Genomic DNA, 20,810 nt, shown 5'->3' with positions numbered 1-20,810 from the left:
GCCCAGGCATGCCTGGATAGGATAGAAAACCTTTCAGCTTACATTGTGGGCAACATTTTAATTTACGAATAATGAATTAAAATAACAAATAGAGTCGATTTTTTAAAAAATGACGCCTGATAGTGATTTTCAAGATCAGCAGCCCAAAATCTGTAAGATACACCCAAATGCATTCAGGAAGCAAAATCTTTGTTGTCTAGTGTTATCAACCCAACCTGTATTAGTAAATACATTTACTTTACTTTATGATACTTGATAATGTTACTCTTTTTAAATTAATCTCTTCATTGTTTCATTAGTAATTTGTTATTTACTTGTTGATTGTTCAAGTTTGCCAATGTCCTCCTCTAACCCCTACATCAATTCATTTATGTACTATTTAGTGCTCTTTGTTTACCCTCAATTATTCTCTTGTCTTTTTTAATTCATGGAGTACTTATTTTGCACTTTCCTGGGGAATCAATCTGCACAGCGGTGAACACAACTGCAACTGATTCTCATTGTCCTACGTCACTGAGGGGAGGTATTTGTTACTTTATCTGCACAAGTTCCATTCTCAGCTTCTGAAAAACAGCTCTTCTCCAATCTGTTAGCTTGGCGTATTTACATTATTCCTGTCACTTCAAAACACTACTTCATCACACTATGGTCACTAATGATTTATCCTATACCTGGATTTGTCCCTATACATTTTATCCTCATTCTCTGTTATTAGCTCAATTTGAATTCTATTAGTTTGCACTTAATATACAGTGTGGAATAGGCCCTTCTACCTCAATGAGTTGGACTGCCCAGCAACCCACCTATTATAACATTAGCCTAATCACAAGACAATTTACGATGACCAATTAATTGACCATTTACAACTGACCAATTACAATCCAAGTATGTCTTTGGATTGTAGGAGGAAACCAGAACACCCAGAGAATCTACTGAGTCATGGGAAGAATGTACAAACTTGTTACAGACTGCACTGGAATTGGTAGGTCTGTAGTCTAGTGTAGTTGTTTTTTCTCTCTTTGTGTCGTTTTTTTACGTAGTTCAGTCTAATTTTTGCACTGTGTCATGTAACACCATGGTCCTGAAAAACATTGTCTTATTTTCACTATGTACTGAACATAGCAGTTATAGTTGAAATGACAATAAGAAGTGACTTGACGACTTGAATTCTGAACTCTGAGCTGTAATAGGGACAAGCTAACCTCTGTGCTACCACAGTGCCTGGTTTAGAAAGAAGTCTTGTATATTTTGTAGGGACTCCTTTCTCTGATCCCCTTTATTGTTCAATTAACATCAGGGTGGTCGAAATCCCCTGTGATTATTCTATTTTTAAATTCATTTCCTAAATTTATTTCTATATTTCTTTCTTTACCTCCCTTTCACTAGTAGATGGCCTACAGGCTCCACCAATTAGTGCAATCTTGTAAGTCACCCCCTCACCATCATTACATTTGCTGCTAATTTCAAGGCATTGGCACTATAATTTCTGCTTGATCACAGGTCCCATGCAGTTCTGTTGAATCCGTGCTGTTGGTCCTGTCTTGGAACTAGTGTCAAGGTATCATGAATATGAATCCCTTTGTCATGTTAATCCTTTAGCTACCAATTAATTTGATGATGTGAAGGTCTATATCAATTTACACGTTGAACCAATTAAAAAATTCTCATTCTTCTTTCTATCACTTCCTGCAAAACTCCACTCTACATGGCTTCAACGGTTATCATTAATCCTAAATCCTGGAACAGTGGATGCATCTTCAACATATGGACTGGAAGGGTCCACAGCAGCTACTCATCCCCACCTTCTTGAAGACAATGAGAGATGGATGTTGTTCGGTATTGTTAGCGATGCTCACATCTCACAGGAATAAAATATTCATGGTTTGTAAGTGTAAAACAATGTTATTTATATACAAACCATGCTCCCTGATCTTACCTAACTTTTAGCAAAATGAACTTGTTCATAGCTATTGAGCAAGCCATGGAATGAGTGAGCTAAAACACTTGGCTGAAATATTCCGACAGTAGTGTGAACCATCAGGCTCAAGGGAGAGAGGGTGAGTATGTATGTTTCAACGACAGATCGTCTTTCTATTTGGATTACAACGTTTCAAGTCTAGTGTTCTGATTGATTTCTAGTGTCGGGAGACAATGAGGAAATCAATGGTCTACTTGGTTCAGTCAGGGAACCACATCATGAGGTTTTATATCGATCAATGCCAGATCTTAAAAAAATCTTAGTGCTGTTCAGTCTGTCCATTAACACGAGATGGACCCTCTAGCTTTAGGTGTCCAGGCAGTTAACAATGCTCCTCTGTTGGCCAGATGAAACAGTAGAAAGGCTGACTGTGAATATCCACAGACAACAGTTTCAGTCTACTATGTGCCATAACCCATCTCATCAAAGCTTATTCCTTGAAAGAGAATTTATTAGGGTTTGGTTTAATGCCACATGGCTTAGTGTCTCAAAACACTACACAGTTTTAAGTATTCTTGTTATTGCTGTATAGGCAAATTCAGCAGCTCACATGGTGCATGCAAGCTCCTGCAAAATATGGTAATGTACATGGCAAGGGCATTGTTTTGGGGTTTAATTGTAAATTTTGACCAGGTCATCTAGTCAGCTCCCAACTTCTCAAATGTTTACCCAACTGCAAGAATGATGGTCTTAGTTTACAGGCTCATCTAAAAGAATTGCACTTGAAGGAATGCAGCATTCTTTCAATACTGCACTGAAGTCTTGGCTTGGATTAATTGCTCAGTATGGATTGAACCCACGAACATTTAGTCAGTCTATTACATTAACTTGTAGGTTCCAAATCTTGAACTGAAATCTGAAATTTCTTTTAGTACATCTTGCAAATTTATTTTTCATCAAGTTAACTTGGTGGCACTGCAATTAACATTTCAAGTATATTTTATATTTATATTTTATATTTGTTACATGAGTTATGAAGTTAAACTCCTTATAAGGCCTGAAGAAGCAGCTGAACCAAAAACAGTATCAATTAAAAACACAAAAAATGCAACCACATTGTGTTTGTAGAAATAGAAAGCATTTAGAGATCATATAAAGATGTGTGATTAGGGATAACTAACCATGATTGTCTGAACAGTGAAAGGAGAATGGCCTGCTTTCTGTGAGGAGTCACTGTAAATGGAAAGCCTGCAGACAGCTGGTTTATTGGAAAGTAAAGAATTTTTCGCCACAAGTTTTTTCATAAGGTAGTTGCAAGTTTAAGTAGGTAGGGCAGCCCGATAGCATAAAGAGTGCACAGCAGTGTAATGGGCAGCACAGTAGTGCAAGTACGTTAGTGTAGCAGTTGGTGTAACACTTTGCAGCACCAGCTGTAAGATTGGGGTTCAATTCCTGCTGTTGTTTATGAGGACTTAGTACGTTCTTCCCATGGGTCTCTTCTGGGCGCTCCATTTTCCTCTCACATTCCAAAGGCACTTGCGGTTGTTTTGGAGTACACATGACAGATAAAGCTAATCTTTAAGTTGGCTATTCCATAAACAGCTTGCCCAACTTTTCTTTCAGTAAAAAGGTTACATAAAATTGATCAAAAACTATACAAAACGCGATATGCTTCCATAGAACAATGAGGCCGTCTAGATATTGCACACTTCTGTTATATACTTTGAAAAGGGGACAACTTGATACTAACCACTGAATTCCCCCCCCCCCACCTCCTTGTTTCACAATAAGACACAAAATCCACTTGAATTGATTTGCTTTTGAAGCAAATGAACAAAACAACATTTTCAGAAACCCTCTTACCAGTTTGGAATCTATTTTTGCATCTAGCCTGGCATTTCGAATCAAGTTGACAATCCATCGCTCTGCTTCTTCAGGAGTCATATTCAGTTTCTCTGCAAGCATGCTGAAACAAGGAGAAAGGAAAGTCTTTACAACAAGGCAATTTGATCATTTACATCTCTGAACAAGCTGCAAGAGTCTTATAAATTGTCTTCAGATGTGGTAAAGTGACCAGCCTTTAGCAGTAGGAAGGATAGAATCTACAGCACAGCAATGAATAGGCTTTAAATCTGGTTGCATCAACTGTTAACTATAGCAGAAACAAAAACCAAAATTGTGATTTACTACATAATTTGTAACTGCAGGTTTAAAAGAAAGAAAGTTCCTAATCAATATTTAACTACAATTTTACTAGCAGATCAGCACTTTTGTAACAGCAATGTATCATTTGACTAGGTTATCCAAACCATACGTAATCTAAATTATTTACCAGCACATCAGGACCAGAGATATTTTGTTTAAAGGAAGTTGGAAACAGTTGAAAAATTACAGCAATTTTAAAGGAAAGGAGGCAATGACAGGTGGAAGGAAATAATTTTATCAGTGTGTACAAATAAATATGAACTGGGTCTGAATGGAATAGACAGACATTTGTCACATGGATACAGTGAAGGTGGTAGGGAAGGTAGCATAGTGCTTGTCAGTAGGGTCAACATCACTCCTCAGAACAATCCTAATAAACAGCGGAAGATTTTCAGATATCAATGTGTCAACATTGACTTAATACAATCACAGTAAACAGCTTAGGTCTGGCCAAAATAACAAACCACGTGAGAAAATTATTACTTGCTTCACATTACCCAACTGTGGGTCAGACGATCGGCAAATGAGAATAGAGGATGCAACTGAAGGCACTTGGGACAGTAGTTCATCAAGAATGGAAGTGGATTTGTGTGCCTATGTGGTGAATCCAAGATCATTCTACAGTCTTACACTACTGGACAGTGTTAATGTTTTCCATACAGTGATAATGCCAGTGTCACCAATTTCCCCAGAAACCTACTCTAGTACCTCCACCAAAATTCGTAGTTGCCTAAGCTATCCGTGTTCCTTAAATCTTTTCTTTTTGTTCTCTGGATAGCATTCAGTCCTAAGTTGGCAAGTTCAAAACCAAGAATTCAGTTCTAAACCTTAAGCAGGAGGTCTTGCCTGTTATAAAATTTCATGGAACTGCTTTCAAGAGAGAAGAGCTTGATGTAAATAGATTAACCAGTATTTGTGGTAGCAACATAGTTGGTTGATACACTTCCTATTTCATAGCTTTGAGACTTTGATGCTGGGAAAGGTGTTGAATGAATCTCTTTTACCATTTTGATCTTCTGTGAGTGTAGTCCTAGAAAATCTTTACAATCAATTTCCTGTGCAGATGAACATAGTCGTTAATTCCTTTATGATTTTAACCTTACCAGCAATGCCCAAAACTCCCCACAGAACTCTGGAGAAACTATATTGCATCACAAATTTCCTTTCACTTTCCTGCTGCTGAACTCCATGCCATTTCTAATTCAAAATCCATGTCAATAATGTCAAAATCCACATTAATAATAAAACTTCAGCTTCAGTACTGAAACAAAGAGCTTTTAGATAGAATAGAATGGCCTATTCTATTGATATGAGACTGTAAGACTGGGAGGATTTTTACTTGAAGCAGACCAAAACTACAACAGCTGTTGGAGTCATACATTATATATCAAGTGTTAGTAAATTATTTCAAATTGCACTGGGAAAGTTGAAGAAAGGGGGAATGTACTTGAGGCTTTTTATCATTTTGATGAAGCCCTGAGTGTTTGCTCGTTATTGCATAGTGCCTTGAAAAAGTATTCAGCCCCTACAACCACTTTAGCATTTTATTGTCTCATTTTCTAAATCTAAAATATACTGAAATAAGATTTTTGAGCTAATCTACTAAACATTATGCATCATGTCAAACCAAAAAAATTTCACAACCTGTCAAAAATCTACTAAAAAATTATTAACCAAAATTGTGAGGCAGTAACAGTATTTGTTCCCTTTGCAATTACTATGCTAACTTTCCTCAGGTTCAATACTGTGTATTATCTTATCAACTCACCCAATGTGTTGATGTAGAAAATTGGAGAATCACCTATTTTCTATTAATTCATAAGAATAAATAACCCTCTTTCTGTAAGATCCAAGTATGGTAGATTTTCAAGAGACCTAGCCAAAATGAAGATAAAAGAGCATTGAAGACAAGTCAGGGAAATGATAAAAGAGAAGGGTGATTTTGGGGAAAGACTACAAGACCATCTCAAAGGCACTGAACATACTTAGGAGTTCAGTGTAGTTCATGCTGAAAATGTGGAAAGAGTATGAAAACACAGCCACTGCATAGGTTAGGCTGCCCCTCTAAACTTGAGTCGCCAGAGAAGAATGGTACAGAGAAGAGAGGCTACTGTGATTCCAACAGTCACTCTGAGTGTGCTGCAGAAGTCAGAGGCTGCAACTGAAGATGTTCATGGTTCGCTAATCTCTAAGGCCTTGCACAAAAAGGGCTCTTATGGAAGAGTGGCAAAGTAGTAGCTCTGGCTAAACAAAAAGCATATTCTTGCCCATAAAACATTTTGCAAAGTGTCACTCAGAAGATAACATAAAGATGGTACATGGATGATAAGGGTATGGAGAACTCTGGTCAACGGGAGTAGGCAGATTAAATGGCACAGCATGGATTAGATAAGCTCAAGGGACTGTTCCTGTGCTATACTTCTCTATGTGGAAGAAAGATGAGATTAAAATGGAACATTTTGGCCTTAACACTAAGCGATACATGTGGCATAAATCTAATACTGTACATCAACCGTCTCTATTGTAAAGTGTGGTAGGGGTAGCATCAAGCTGCAGGGAATGGAAATCTGGTCAGGATTGATGGGAAGATGAATGCTGCTAAACACAGAAAGATCCTGGATAAAAATCTGTTAGTCTCTATCAGAAAGCTTAACCTGGGAAGGAAGTTTCCCTTTCAGCAAGACAATGACCCAAAGCACATGTCAGAGCAACCATGGAGTGGCTTCAAATGGAAAAAACATTGTTTGAGCGGCCCAGTCAGACCTAACATTATCCCAATTGAATAACTCTGGCAAGAGCTCAAGGTTGCTGTCCCCTGCCACTCCTCAACCAATGAGGCACAGCTTGAGCAATTTTGCAAGGAGGAATGGGTAAATCTTGCTGCATCATGCTTACTAAAAAGACCACCGGCTGTAAAAGCTGCAAAAGGTGGTTCAACTAAGTACTGAACAAAGGGGGATGAATACTTTTAAACTGCTGACATTGCAGTTTTAACATTTTTAGTTTTTCATTTCTTCGGCTCAACTGTGAAAAAATGAGCATGTAATTCACAAATAAAAATTCTAAAATGAACTAGATCAAAATCCCTGGTCAAGGCACTGTTTATCATCCAATGCAACAGGATACCAGGGTTACAAAACCCACCAGCCCAAATTTTTACAGCACAATACCTGACGTCTGATGTGGAGTTTGCAATCTCTCCACAACTACAGGTTTCCTCCGCTATGCAAAAGTAAAGCGTTCCTATGAAACCTTTTGTAAGCTGAAATGGCGTAAAGTGAAGAAGCAATTACCATTAATTTATATGAGAAAAATTTTTGAGCATTCCCAGACCCAAAAATCAACCTACCAAATCATACCAAATAGCACATAAAACCTAAAATAACACTAACATATAGAAAAGGCAGGAATGATATGATAAATACACAGCCTTTATAAAGTAGAAATAATGTATGTACAGTGTAGTTTCATTAACCAGAATTGGAAAGATTTAGCCAAAACCGATTTGTAGAAAAAAATCGGCACGTACCCGCATGCGCACATACCTGCCCGCGCAAGGCTTCACTGTCATGGCAGTCTTTTTCGGGGTAAACACAAGTTTAAAGTAGGCGTCTTTTTTCGTAAAAGCAAAAATCCTCTTTGGAATTCTTTCGGTTAGCGAAAACAGGTACTAATGTAGGTCTTTCATAAAAGCGAAGTGGCGCAAAGCAAACATTCATAAAGCTGGGGACACCTGTATGCAATTCCGTTGTACTATATGTTAGTGGCACACCAAGAAACCACAACAAAAATTATATATACAAAATGCTCATTAGTACTTTGTTAACCTGAAGCACTAATTCTGAAATGGCAGCTCAAAGAGATTCTGAGGGTTTGCAAACATGGTATGTAGTACTCAGCGTCAAGACTGGATCTCAGCTCAGATTCCAGACTTGTCTCAACTATTCTCCCTGCCTTCAACAGAGAACATCCAAGATGTTCTACTTTTGACTAAGAATCTCAAGCATAGATGTCATGGCTTGTGTCTTTTCAATAAACCCAATACATTTCCTGCTGCTCTGTAGCTAGTTTCAGAGCCCCATAAATCCTCATCTATCAACACTACAGCTCTCAACCAACTGCTGGCATTTTCCTCAGCAATCTGAGTCTACCTGGCAGTAAATAGCATGCAGTAAACCCTCAGGCCAAAAACTCTGCAGCTTCCCATCACTTCCTGCAATTAAATTTCTTCAAAAGCAGACTCTCCACAATTAACTGTCTTCAACACAGTAAAGGCAATCATAAAAGGTCTTTATGCTTTAAAGACGAACATTTGAATTTTTTAAGACTACACTTGGAATACAAAAAAAGTACAGGCCTTTGACCTTTGTAGTGTGCTGACTGTGTCCATTTTTTAACCTACTCCAAGATCATAGTCCTCTTTTTTTTCTTTCAAAAATGGAAGGTCCAATGGGCGGTCTCTGTAAGGGTCGTGGAACGTGTAGAGCACGACTAGACACAGAAGACGTCCTGGTCATCCACTGCGCCTAGTCCCATCTCCAGCTGTCTCGACTCTTGACTTGCCACTGGATCCAGATGGGAATTGGGAATCCCTCACTTAAATCCAAATCAAGCGCTAGTCTTGACACCATCATAATGGTGTTGAGGTCTTCATCGACGACAATGGACAAACACACAGTTCCTATATGTCATCCAACTCCAGTTCTCACAGATGTATTAATCATTGGGGGTCTCCCAGGTCTCCTACATCTTGCAAGAGGAGCACACCACTGTTCTGGGATTTATTTGCACTCTTCTAAGTAAACAGTATTAAAGTAAGAAGTAGAAACTTGATAGAAATCTCAACTCTTCTCACCAAAGCCACAGTTCCCCAATCTAACTCTGTCCACTCACACCAGGGCTGCTCCCACAATTATATATGAACAAACCTCTATGATAGGCCCCACTTTTGAAAATAATAGCATATTTGCAGGAACACTAACTAGGGTACTCCCCCTGTTCGTCCCTCACCTAACAGCACTCACAAATAAGTTAATTATTTTCTTATTTTGAAATACAAGCCCACAAGAATACACTTATTGGTATAATCATCCATGTAGTACATGGACATGAGCATGTATACACATATACCCAATACCACCATCGAATCAAATCTCAATGGCAATAAGGGATAGAAATAAAACAAAGGAAAACTCTCCAACCTAAGGATAACAATGAACATGCAAAGATTCACTTAATTCACCCAACTTTACAGGACAGAATCTGCTCCAAACATACCCATACAAGAGGAAGAATTCCTTAAAATTTAGTTCTACTTTTGCTGAAGCATAATGCATGCCCCGTGGTCTACCGATAATGGATAAAAGTAGGCCATTTTAGACTACAGACGCACTATGCAGATTCGAATAATCTAAGCCCAACTTATCAAACCTGAATATCAAAGCTTCAAGTCTTTTTCTGTTTAACCTCTTTCAGGCTCACTTATTTCACCAATTTGCTCTAACAGTGATGATGATACCACACCATGAATTAACCTGGCTGCAAAGCACTCTAGGACATGCTGAGGACATTAAGGCATAGTGCCTCCTTACAAAGCATCGGCTAAGAGAATGAATGAACAAGTTGTTAGAGAAATATTTCAGCCTTGTTTCCCATAAAATATTTCAACAGTTGCAAAATAGCAGTAATTTTCTTTAAGGAGCGTGCTAGATTTGACCATGTTTTTGGGAATGTTATAAAACTTAACTGGCAAGAGCTTGCTCGTGAATTATACACAGGCTCTGCACAAATCAAAAGCAGTGTCGGTATCCTTGTGATATAAAAAGTACAAGAGCCATCTGCACAACACAAAAAAGCTCTCAGCTAAAAGCCATTGTATTCCAGTAAAAATAGTGAAATCTGTTATCCTCTTGGAATATGGAATATCTTTAGAATACATTATTAAGCTTTATTTTCCCTGGCATAATTTATTAGAATAACTCAGGGCTTTATCAACAAAACTTCACAATGAGTTCTTCAATTTAAGTAGCATTGCTACACATTGGGGAGAAGGAAAGGATGTTGAAGCAGAACAGAAGCAGAATAGAGGCAGAACAGACATTGAAGGTAGTAAAAACCTGCACACAAGCCAGCTGGTTCAAAAACCAAAATAACAGGGCATGGAAATAGCCTTCTTGTGTTAACTCACTGGTTAGACACATGAAGGTCCATAAAACGAAGCGTGAAAAATGGTTGTTTATTTCCTAAATAAAATTTTGCTTCCTTTGTAAATATGGAATAAATCTGGAGGCATAATCCAGTAGTAGAATCGCCTACAGCAGTGCTGCATTGGAGAAACATCAACTAAATGAGGTGACTGCAACAAGTTTTAGCCAATACATGCATTGATAGAAACTACCTTAAATACATTTCCACTAGATAGGATCTGATTAACAGTAATCTGTAATATGGGCACGTCAATGGTTGACTAACTCACCATACTGATTACCAGACAACTTTTACAGACAGTGCCAAACATTAACAAATGCTCTTTCACTTCACTAATATGATACAGCAAGTAGTGAATACCCCAAGTGTATCTACTTACAAGTTCACGTGTAGAAAAGTCTGACATTGAAATCTCTGCTCTCTTCTGTTTGGTTGATAAATTGTGATCAAAAACAAAGACCACTCCTACATTTCTTCAAATAATGCAAAGGGATCTTTTGCATTTGACAGCCAGGACCTCGAACTACTCTCTCATATCTTTTATAACGCAGCACTGTTTTCAGCACTAGAGTGTAGTATCTGCACAGATTAAAGACTCAAGTCTGATGATGTTAGATAACTCATAGTCGAGTCTAAAATTCCTGCAATGATTTGTTGAGTTACTTCTACTATGGCACACCTACTTAATGTACCAGATACAAGTTATCCTCAAGTATTACCTTAATCCTCTTTATGCAGCTCCCAATTAACCATACAACTAATAGATCATGTTGAACAATATTCAAACTGCTACTGGTAACTTTACTTACATGGCTAATCCAGGTTCAGATTACACAGTACACAAATGATGGAAATGATAAACAAGGATATTCATGACCAACAGTTGCAAATATTTTAAATAATTTGATAGAACAAAATGAAGTGATACTACATAGCTTTTAACATGGCTTCCCAAAGATTCAAAAGGAAAAGCACATATAACATACCAATCCCTCCCTCTGTCCCCAAATGTTACAGTAAGGTGCAATGAACTGAGATATGGACAAAAAATTCCAAACGCTAGTTTATGATATTCCAGACATCCTATGTAATGAATCTCAATTTGACAAGGAAGTTTTTCACAGATGTCCATTCTTCAGCAATGATTCAGTGTCCAATGATACAACAGCTGAATCTCCCCTCAGCTGTACACTGGTTTCCCTCATTCTGGGAGTTGGCTTTAAAGCAGAATACCAATACCTGCAGAAAACACCAGCTTAAAAGTCCAACAAAAAAAAACAGGAGAGCCAAGTCAGCCAGAGCTCCGAATAAATCAAGGTCCATCAACAGTTTTGGAGGTAAATTTTCTGCAACACTTTTGTTAATGAATCTTTTGTTCAACTGCAAATTCTTCAGCCATGAAACGCTTGCAAAAGCACTGGCATTTCAACATCAGCCAACAAGAGGTAAAATTCATTCAAATAGTTTCTTTAACAAGGATGGTCTCAGCTGAGTTCTTCCAAAATGGGAGATGAAACTGAAAATTATTTCTCAACTTAACATCACTGGCTTTCAATGAACATTTTAACAAAAGCTTATTGAGTATTCAGTTGGCCCTTCATATTCATCTGTGCCCATCTCCCCCAAAAAATCCTCTGATCATTAAGGAAACAAGATATCTGCATTTAAAAATAACAGCAGAGAGACAGATTTCAGTGTCCAACAGGTTCAGCTCAGTTTTTTGGCGAACACATTTCTTAGCTGTCCAAACTTCATTGCAGAGCTTGAGGCTTCTGATATCATGGAATGAAATTTGCTTCTGTGAATAATGCTGAGTGATCCATAGCTAGAGTAAATGCTAGCATCTAGCCTCAAAGCACAATGGCCATTTCTTTTGTATTTCACAATAAAAATATTTGTGGGATTCCATCTTTACTTCCTCCAGTGTTGAACACTTGCCATACAAGTCTATGTATGGCTTAGCTGCAAACTCTAACAATAAGTTCACTTCAAGCAGCAGCTCAATGATTTAAAAGGAAATTAATCTGATTATAATGCTTGCTAGAAAAGACCAACTTTGATTGTAATTGAGCATATTAGTGCTATCACATAGCAGCTCTTGAGTCCGTTAGCTACTGGCAAGCACTCAGCAGCTTAGCAATTCTATTTGTCCTTAAAAGTCACATTTTAAAACAATTACTTTCTTATTTGAAGCATGTGACTAATTGTTTGTGCAAACTGTGCTGCCCCTTTCTCAAGTTAACTGCAAGACAAACAACTAGTGTGGAACATTCTTTTGCCATGATGAGGCCACTCTCAGGGTGGAGGAGGAACACCTCATATGCTGTCTAGGTAGCCTTCAACATGATGGCATGAACATTGATTTCTCCTTATGGTAATTTCCCATCCAGCCTCTTCTTCTAATCCCTGCTCTGCCCCTCCTTCTTCCCTTTCTCCCATGGACCCCTCTCTTATCAGATTCCTTCTTCTCCAACATTTTATCTTTGTCACCTACTTGGCTTCACCTATCACATTCAAGATAGTCCTCCTACCCCTCCTCTCACTTTTTTATTCTGGCATCTTCCCCCCCCCCCCCCCCCTTCCTTTCCAGTCCTGAAGAAGGGTCTTGGCCCAAAATGTTGATGGTTTATTCAGCTCCAAAAATTCTGCCTGACCTGCTGAGTTCCAACGACTTGTATGACATAAATAAACAATATAATGAAAGGAATAATGATGTTAACTACCCAAACAACTTCTCTTGAAAGCTTCTTTCCATGATCAAATTTCATTTCCAATCCTTAGGTCTGTGTAGTTTTTTGTCAGAGTGATTTGGCTCTGTGAAATGCCTTTCGGCATGAGGAGAGATTGAATAGGCTAGACTGCTTACACTCAAGTTTAGAGGAGTGAGAGGCAACCTATGGAAACTTACAAAACTCTACAAGGCTTGACATAGTGAATTCAGAGAAAATGTTGCCCCAGCTTATGAGTCCAGAAACAGAGTGCATGATTTCAGAACAAGGGTTATGCTGCAGTGGTTATGACTTGGAATGAGGACAGAGTAGATGTGGAAAAGCTGTTTCCCTCAGTGGGTGAGTCCAGGACAAGAGGTCACAGTCTTAGGATTGGAGGGTACCCATTTAAAACACAGATGAGGAGAAATTTTTTTAGCCAGAGGGTCATGGATTTATGGAATTCGTTGCCACATACAGCTGTGGCGGCCCAATCATTGAGGGTTTTCAAGGAGGAGATTGACAGGTATCTAATTAGTCAGGGTATCAAGGGATATGGGAAAAAAGGCGGAAATTGGAACTAAACGGGAGAACAGTTTAACTCATGGTGGAGCAGCTCGATGGGCCAAATGGCCGACTTCTGCTCCTTTGCCTTGTGATGTTGTGATATCCAGGAACAGATCAGGCTCAGCTCATTTCCAAAATGTGCCAGGTCTCCACAACAGAAAGTTACTTAATTACTCACAAACAACATCATACTGCAAATGCATATTTGTCACTTAGCCCCACTTGTAACTAAAAGGTGCTGCAATATGCAAAGAATACCTTTTGCACAAAAGCCTGTATTTATCTGATAGTCTGTGAAAGAATAAGTTTTTGCAAAGCAATAATCAATTAATGTAGATAAAAGCAATTTACTTCATTGAGGTTTGTGAAACATGCCATCATCAAGCTTCCCTTCCTGACTATAAAATTTGTGTATTGTGCGAAGTAAACATCCAAATGTCCCAGGATGGGGAAAGTAATGCTCCAATAATTAACATGGTTTTGTGGCAGTTCAATTAAAAAAACAGGACACTGATTATTAATTGAAAAGCAGTACCAATTGATCAACAAGCTACCATCAATCCTGAATTTTGAGAAACCTGTTAATATTTCAGATGTCAGGTGTTTCTGTTTAAGGCCAGGTTTTACTCTGCAAGAATGAACTACAGATGTGCAAACCTGTGCTTACAGAACCTCATTAAAGAGAAAATTATATCAGTGGTTTCTTGGAAGTGATTTATTTTCTTGTGTTAAGCTAATATGAAACAGGAGAACCAGTCAATTAACTTATTACCTTATCAATGGTAGCTCCCTGATAATCTGGTGCAGAACACCAAAAATAATTAACAATAAGATAACATGACCATATAATAGAAACACCATCACTTCCCTTAAAATTTGTATGCTTCAGTGCATTTTTTGTATCTTTCACGAACTATTTTAAATCAAAATGTCAGTAATTTTAATTTTTGTCTGCAAATCGAAGCAATACCAAATTAAAGCTAAAATGAATTCAGATTTGGATAACTTTTCTGCAGTCCTTTTTATTTAAAAAAAAGTATTTAAAAATTTGCACTTTTGCCCACTCTAGTTATAATACTGACATCATGTCTTAATCCACTTGAATAATAGTATCAGAAGCAGAATCATATTTTCACAGAATGCAGCTAGATCAGACCAAAGTTCTTGTGCGTATATCTGCATTAATCACAAGAAAACTGACCACAAAGATGAAAGAACTGACTTCGTTGTCCAGATGGAATAATTTCAATAGTAATTAGGAAATTAAGGATTTCTAGAGATTACATGATTTATTGATGTACTTTATTAATAAGTGTATGTAACTCAGTGTCTCCCAAAAGATTTTTGATCACATCTCTGTCTCAATTCTCTCAATGCTAATATTGTTGTATCAACTTGTCACACTGTACATTCAGCCTCTGGTCATAAATTGGCAGTGTCACAGGCAGATTTTAAATGAGAAATTTTTAAAACTTCATTTCAGAAGCACATGATAATTCTTGAGAGGGTATGTTAAATTTATAGCAATACTATATCTTCTGATTAACTATAAAGAATCCCTTTTGTTATTGTCAGATTTGAATACTAACTCAGCACTACTTATCCTACATAACGTGCTTTTGGTAAAACTCAGGGGCACCCGCACTCCACAAAGCTTGGCAAGGGAGTGGGATATAAACAAATCAGCTATGAAACTTATCTAAAGACTGGTTGGATTATGCACTACTTCATTAGTCGTGTGGGTTACTACCACTTTATTTATGGAGACCAATTTACAATAGGCACTCCTGACAAGATCCACCAACAGTCACTCTGTAAGATCCTCCAAACCCAATAGTAAAATTGGCAAACCACGTCAGTATCTGGCTTCAGGCCAAATCTGTGGTGTCAAGACATGATGATGCTCAAATCATCTTTTCAGGGTGAGAGATAGTGTGCTTCATGTGGGTTCTGGAAATCAGCAGACTTTGCCAATAGGCTGGGTAGGATCTTTGGCTGGGTGTATGTTCCTTCCTTTATTTGTGCTTGCCCTTTGAGTGCTCTCTTGTGGGAAATGCTGAATATCCTCAACCTTCTTGGATCCTCACTGATAAGATTTAGAGGTGTTTGGGTTCCCATGAGTTGTTGAGGATGTGGCAAATTTCCCAAGGTGGCTTTAAACACATTCTTAAAAGTTTAAACACGAAGTCCTGACAAAGGGTCTTGGCCCGAAACTTTGACAGTGCTTCTCCTTATAGATGCTGCCTGGCCTGCTGTGTTCCACCAGCATTTTGTGTGTGTTCCTTAAAAGTTTTCTCTGTCTACATCACTCACACCAGACTCTAGAAAGAAACACTTTATTCTAAACAATGTCACTGCAGCCGATTTCCAAGGACACAGCAGTCACTTCTATGGTGTCTTGAAACAATAAACAACTCACCAATTCGAGAGAATCCCAGACCTAAGACAGATCACAGATCTCAGACAGCTAATCACACACGAAACCACTTGGTGTGTGTTGCAGCATCTCTTGTGTCTACCGATTAAGATCATAATTGCCTGGAGAATAATCCTGAAAAAAATGTAAATGCCTAAAATAGCTGGAACAGTTAACATCCCTCAGTGAAGACTTTTATGAACAACAACAGAAGCCATATTGGTGTTTGCCAGTACTGACCCCTAACTGGTAGATTCTTAGACAACTGTCAAAACTCTGTTGCATGTGACTGTTCTGTTCAGCCTTTGCCTTGATTTGGTATTTTATAACTTTGCACTCTTATGGTAAATTTTAACTTGCGATTTACAGTTCAGCAGCATTTATCTACCATTAGGGCAGGATTACTTAAGGCCAGCTGTCAAAATTGCCAAGGTGCTGCATGATATGCTCCATCCAATATACTAATGCTATTAGATTGACAACATTCAGCTCATCCCACCCAGTCAATGGCTGATGGACAGATGCACAAGTATGCATTAATATCAGAGACATGCAATTATGTGACACTGAAATTTAATGTTAGGCATTTCACTGCTCAGCTCTTGAGGGAAAAAGTGACTAATGGTACCCTTTTGGTCTTTGTAGAATACCTCAAAGCAGGTGGTGTAAAATGGCATTTCTTCTAGTTCAAAGAAAGGTCATTCACCTCCATGTGACTGCTTGGTAAAAAAAAATCACTACTTGCAGTATACTACTATTGCAGACGGTTGGTAATAGAAAGATACACAGTAGTTCCATGTACAAGCTTTATTTACATTTTGGCACCAAAATGCCTTATATTAAACAGTTTCAGAAATTTCTGTAGCTGATATTATCTATTTGCAATGGAGGTACAAGATAGACTGCAGATGATGTAAGTCGAGCAACACACAAAAATGCTGGAAGAATTCAACTAGTCAGGTAGGATTTATTTAGGGAAATGGACAGTCAACATTTTGTAGACTGACCTGTGTGCAGGACTGGGAAGAGGGGAGTTAGCCAGTATATAAAGGTGGGGTGGAGGTAGAGCCAGAGCTAGCAGGTGATAAGTGAATCATGACGAGAAGGAAAAGACAGGCAGGTAGAAGAGGGGGAGAGAATGGAAAATAATGTAAGGGAACAAAATGGAATCTGATAGGATAAGAATAGATTATGGAATATGGGAAGGAAGCAAGAAAGGGAATTAGAGGGTGCAATGAGTAGGTGATGGGCAGTTCGAGAAAGCGGAGGAGTAATAAAGAATGGTTGAATAAGGGTAAACGAAAGGGCAGGGTCAGAAGTGAGTGGTACGCTGAAGAAATCAATATTCGTAACATCAGGTTGGACAACAGCAAGGTAGAATATGAGGTAATATTCCTCTCATCTGCACCTGGCTTCAACTTTGTGAACAGACACGTCGTCATAGAAATGGTAAATAGAATTAAAATGGCTAGCTACAGAGCGATCATCACCATTACAGCAGATGGAGTGGAGATACTCAACGAAGCACTCATTAATATAAATGAGACCACACTAGGAATACCAGATGCAATAAGTGACCTGATGGACTCACAAGTGAAGGACTGCCTCATCTTGAAGTTCTGTTCGGGATCCTGAAAGTTGGTGAAGGGAAGTTGTAGAGGCAGGTGTAAATGCTTAGTGCTACATCTATTTGCATTGGACAAGAAAACAGTCAATTTCAATCGTTTTTCATGAGTCAATTCAAACAGAGGTCTCAAGCAAGTGTTTCCCTCACTCACAAAGACCCTCTTCTTGTGAGTATAATCTCAAGATTTACTGAGGATACATACATATACAAGCAAAACAATCTCAGTCTGCATGCATTTTTACACAGGTGTATAACTACTAAGTCAGATTCTGACAATGAATCTACAATTTATGGGTAATTTACTAGCCTTTAATTGCTTTCAGTTATTAACAGCTTGGATTCTCATAAGGAGAACTTACAAGGGCCTTAGATTAGCCAGGTGAGCAAATGAGTATTATGTCTGTGCTCCAGGCTAGGCATGAGCAATGCCACATTACATCCAGTGTGCATGTGTCATATGCAGTATCCTGTACAAATGAGATATAGCATTAAGGTAACCCCAAAACACACTTCCAATTAAGTATATTTCTGACTTGAACCATGAAGTTGCTGTTTTCTCTTCAACCTACAAACTTTCACAATCACATATTGACGTTAACGTAATGTAGCTGGCAATGTGCATTGGGAGGGAGGAAAGAACTGGGCTTGTTTTCCTGTTGTGCTTAGCGCATGTTCTGCTCTGTTGTGTTCTGTGTTGCACTGCCAAGCATTCCGGCCATGCTACGTTGGTGCTGGAATGTGTGGCAACACTTGCAGGCTGTCCCCAGCACGTCTTTGGCTGTGTAGGTTAATGGAAATGACACTTCACTATATATTTTGATGTACATATGATAAGTAAATATAAATCCGAATCAGAAGTGGGCTAAGAGAGGGATGGGAAATGTAGGTTGGAACTTGGTTTCAAGCCAGGTTGTGAAATCAGTGCAAGAGATGGCAAAACCACACGAGCTAGTTATACAGAAGAATTAAATTTAATGACCCCCAAGAAGTGAGTGGTTCAGGCTCAGCTCTGCTGTTTTGCGTGATATGATATTCTATAATCACAGCTCCATCTTTCAGACAGACATAAGCAAAAGACAAGAATCCATATTCAACAAAGCTGGAGCTGGAATATTCCACATCATTTGGAAAAGACAAACTTCTGCAAAAAGAAACTACTCAGCTGGCTTTAATTGCAAAGATTTTGGCAATAAAGCATCAGATTATTTTTCAAAAGAAATATCTATGCCAAATATGGCAAGATTGGTTAATTCATACATGTTGGGGAACTTCTCACCTAATCCATTAACTTGGGAAACAGACTGACACCCAGCTGAATCCTCCAAGAACTAAAGAATTTCTTTAGGAATTTTAATCCAATATTTTACTGCTCCCTTAGCCTACAAAATACATGTGTGACTGACTAAAGAGCCATTACTTGTAGAAGTGTTTCTCACAAATGTCTAGTAACTTATATAAACATACAAGCTTCAAAAACCATTACTAATAAGCAGTAGAATTGAAACAAATAGACACTGACACTGTGGGGCCCTGCTCTCCTCAGAGAAATTTAAATACATGAGCTGCTCTGTTAGGCATTTAATGGTTTTATGAATTTTTAAAAAGTAAAATATAAAAACAATTGAGTGAACTTGGCCATTTCTCCTTGGAGCAACGGGGGATGAGAGATGACCTGATAGAGATGGATAAGATGATGAGAGGCATTGATTGTGTGGATAGCCAGAGACTTTTTCCCAGGGCTGAAATGGTTAGCATTAGAGGGCACAGTTTTAAGGTGTTTGGAAGTAGGTACAGAGGAGATGTCAGGGATGTGTTTTTTTTAAAACGCAGAGAGTGGTGAGTGTGTGGAATGAGCTGCCGGTGACAGCGGTGGAAGCAGAAACGATAGGGTCTTTTACAAACCCCATTTCCAGAAAAGTTGGGATATTTTCCAAAATGCAATAAAAACAAAAATCTGTGATGTTAATTCACGTGAACCTTTATTTAACTGACAAAAGTACAAAGAAAATATTTTCAATAGTTTTACTGACCAACTTAATTGTATTTTGTAAATATACACAAATTTAGAATTTGATGGCTGCAACACACTCAACAAAAGTTGGGACAGAGGCATGTTTACCATTGTGTTACATCACCTTTCCTTTTAATAACACTGTTTAATCGTTTTGGAACTGAGGATACTAATTGTAGTAGATTTGCAATTGGAAATTTTGTCCATTCTTGCTTGATATAAGACTTCAGCTGCTCAATGGTCCGTGGTCTCCGTTGTCTGATTCTCCTCTTCATGATGCGCCATACATTTTCAATAGGAGATAGATCTGGACTGGCAGCAGGCCAGTCAAGCATATGCACTCTGTGTCTACAAAGCCACGCTGTTGTAGCCCGTGCAGAATGTGGTCTGGCATTGTCCTGCTGAAATAAGCATGGACGTCCCAGGAAGAGACGTCACCTTGATGGCAACATATGTCTCTCTAAAATCCTAATATTCACCTCAGAGTCAATGGTACCTTCACATACATGCAACTCACCCATGCTGTGTTCACAGATGCACCCCCATACCATCACAGATGTTGGCTTTTGCACCTTTTGCTGATAACAATCAGGATGGTTGTTTTCATCTTTGGCATGGAGAACTCGACACCTGTTTTTTCCGAAAACTAGCTGAAATGTGGACTCAGCTGACCACAGCACACAGTTCCACAGTTTTTCAGTCCATCTGAGATGAGCTCAGGCCCAGAGAACTCGCCGGCATTGATGTATAGCTTCCTCCTTGCATAATACAGTTTCAAGTTGCATTTCTGGATGCAGCGATGGACTGTGTTAAGTGACAATGTTTTTCCGAAGTACTCCCAAGCCCAGGTGGTTATAATTGTCACAGTAGCATGACGGTTTCTTAGGCAGTGTCGCCTGAGGGCTCGAAGATCATGCGCATTCAACAGTGGTTTCCGACCTTGCCCTTTACGCAGTGATGTCTGAATTCTCTGAATCTTTTCACAATATTATGTACTGTAGATGTTGAAAGACCTAAATTCTCTGCAATTTTGCGTTGAGAAATTTTCCTTTTGAACTAACAATTTTCTCACGAATTTTGGCACAAACGGGTGAGCCATGACCCATCCTTGCTTGCAAAGACTGAGCCTTTGATGGATGCTACTTTTATAC

The 20,810-nt window shown here is 38.5% G+C and overlaps 1 protein-coding gene across 1 annotated transcript in view; it reads right to left on the bottom strand.

Annotated features, from left to right (window-relative positions):
* The window catches only part of LOC132396041 (eukaryotic translation initiation factor 3 subunit E-A), a 165,102-nt gene that overhangs the window by 18,333 nt on the left and 125,959 nt on the right, over positions 1–20,810 (bottom strand). The window contains exon 11 of the mRNA XM_059973374.1: positions 3,782–3,884. Coding sequence (XP_059829357.1) covers positions 3,782–3,884 — 103 coding nt within the window. The remainder of the gene's footprint in view (positions 1–3,781; positions 3,885–20,810) is intronic.

This window comes from Hypanus sabinus, chromosome 1 (genome assembly GCF_030144855.1).
Source record: "Hypanus sabinus isolate sHypSab1 chromosome 1, sHypSab1.hap1, whole genome shotgun sequence".
NCBI classification, from domain to species: domain Eukaryota; kingdom Metazoa; phylum Chordata; class Chondrichthyes; order Myliobatiformes; family Dasyatidae; genus Hypanus; species Hypanus sabinus.
This window is presented reverse-complemented; position numbering and strand designations above follow the sequence as displayed.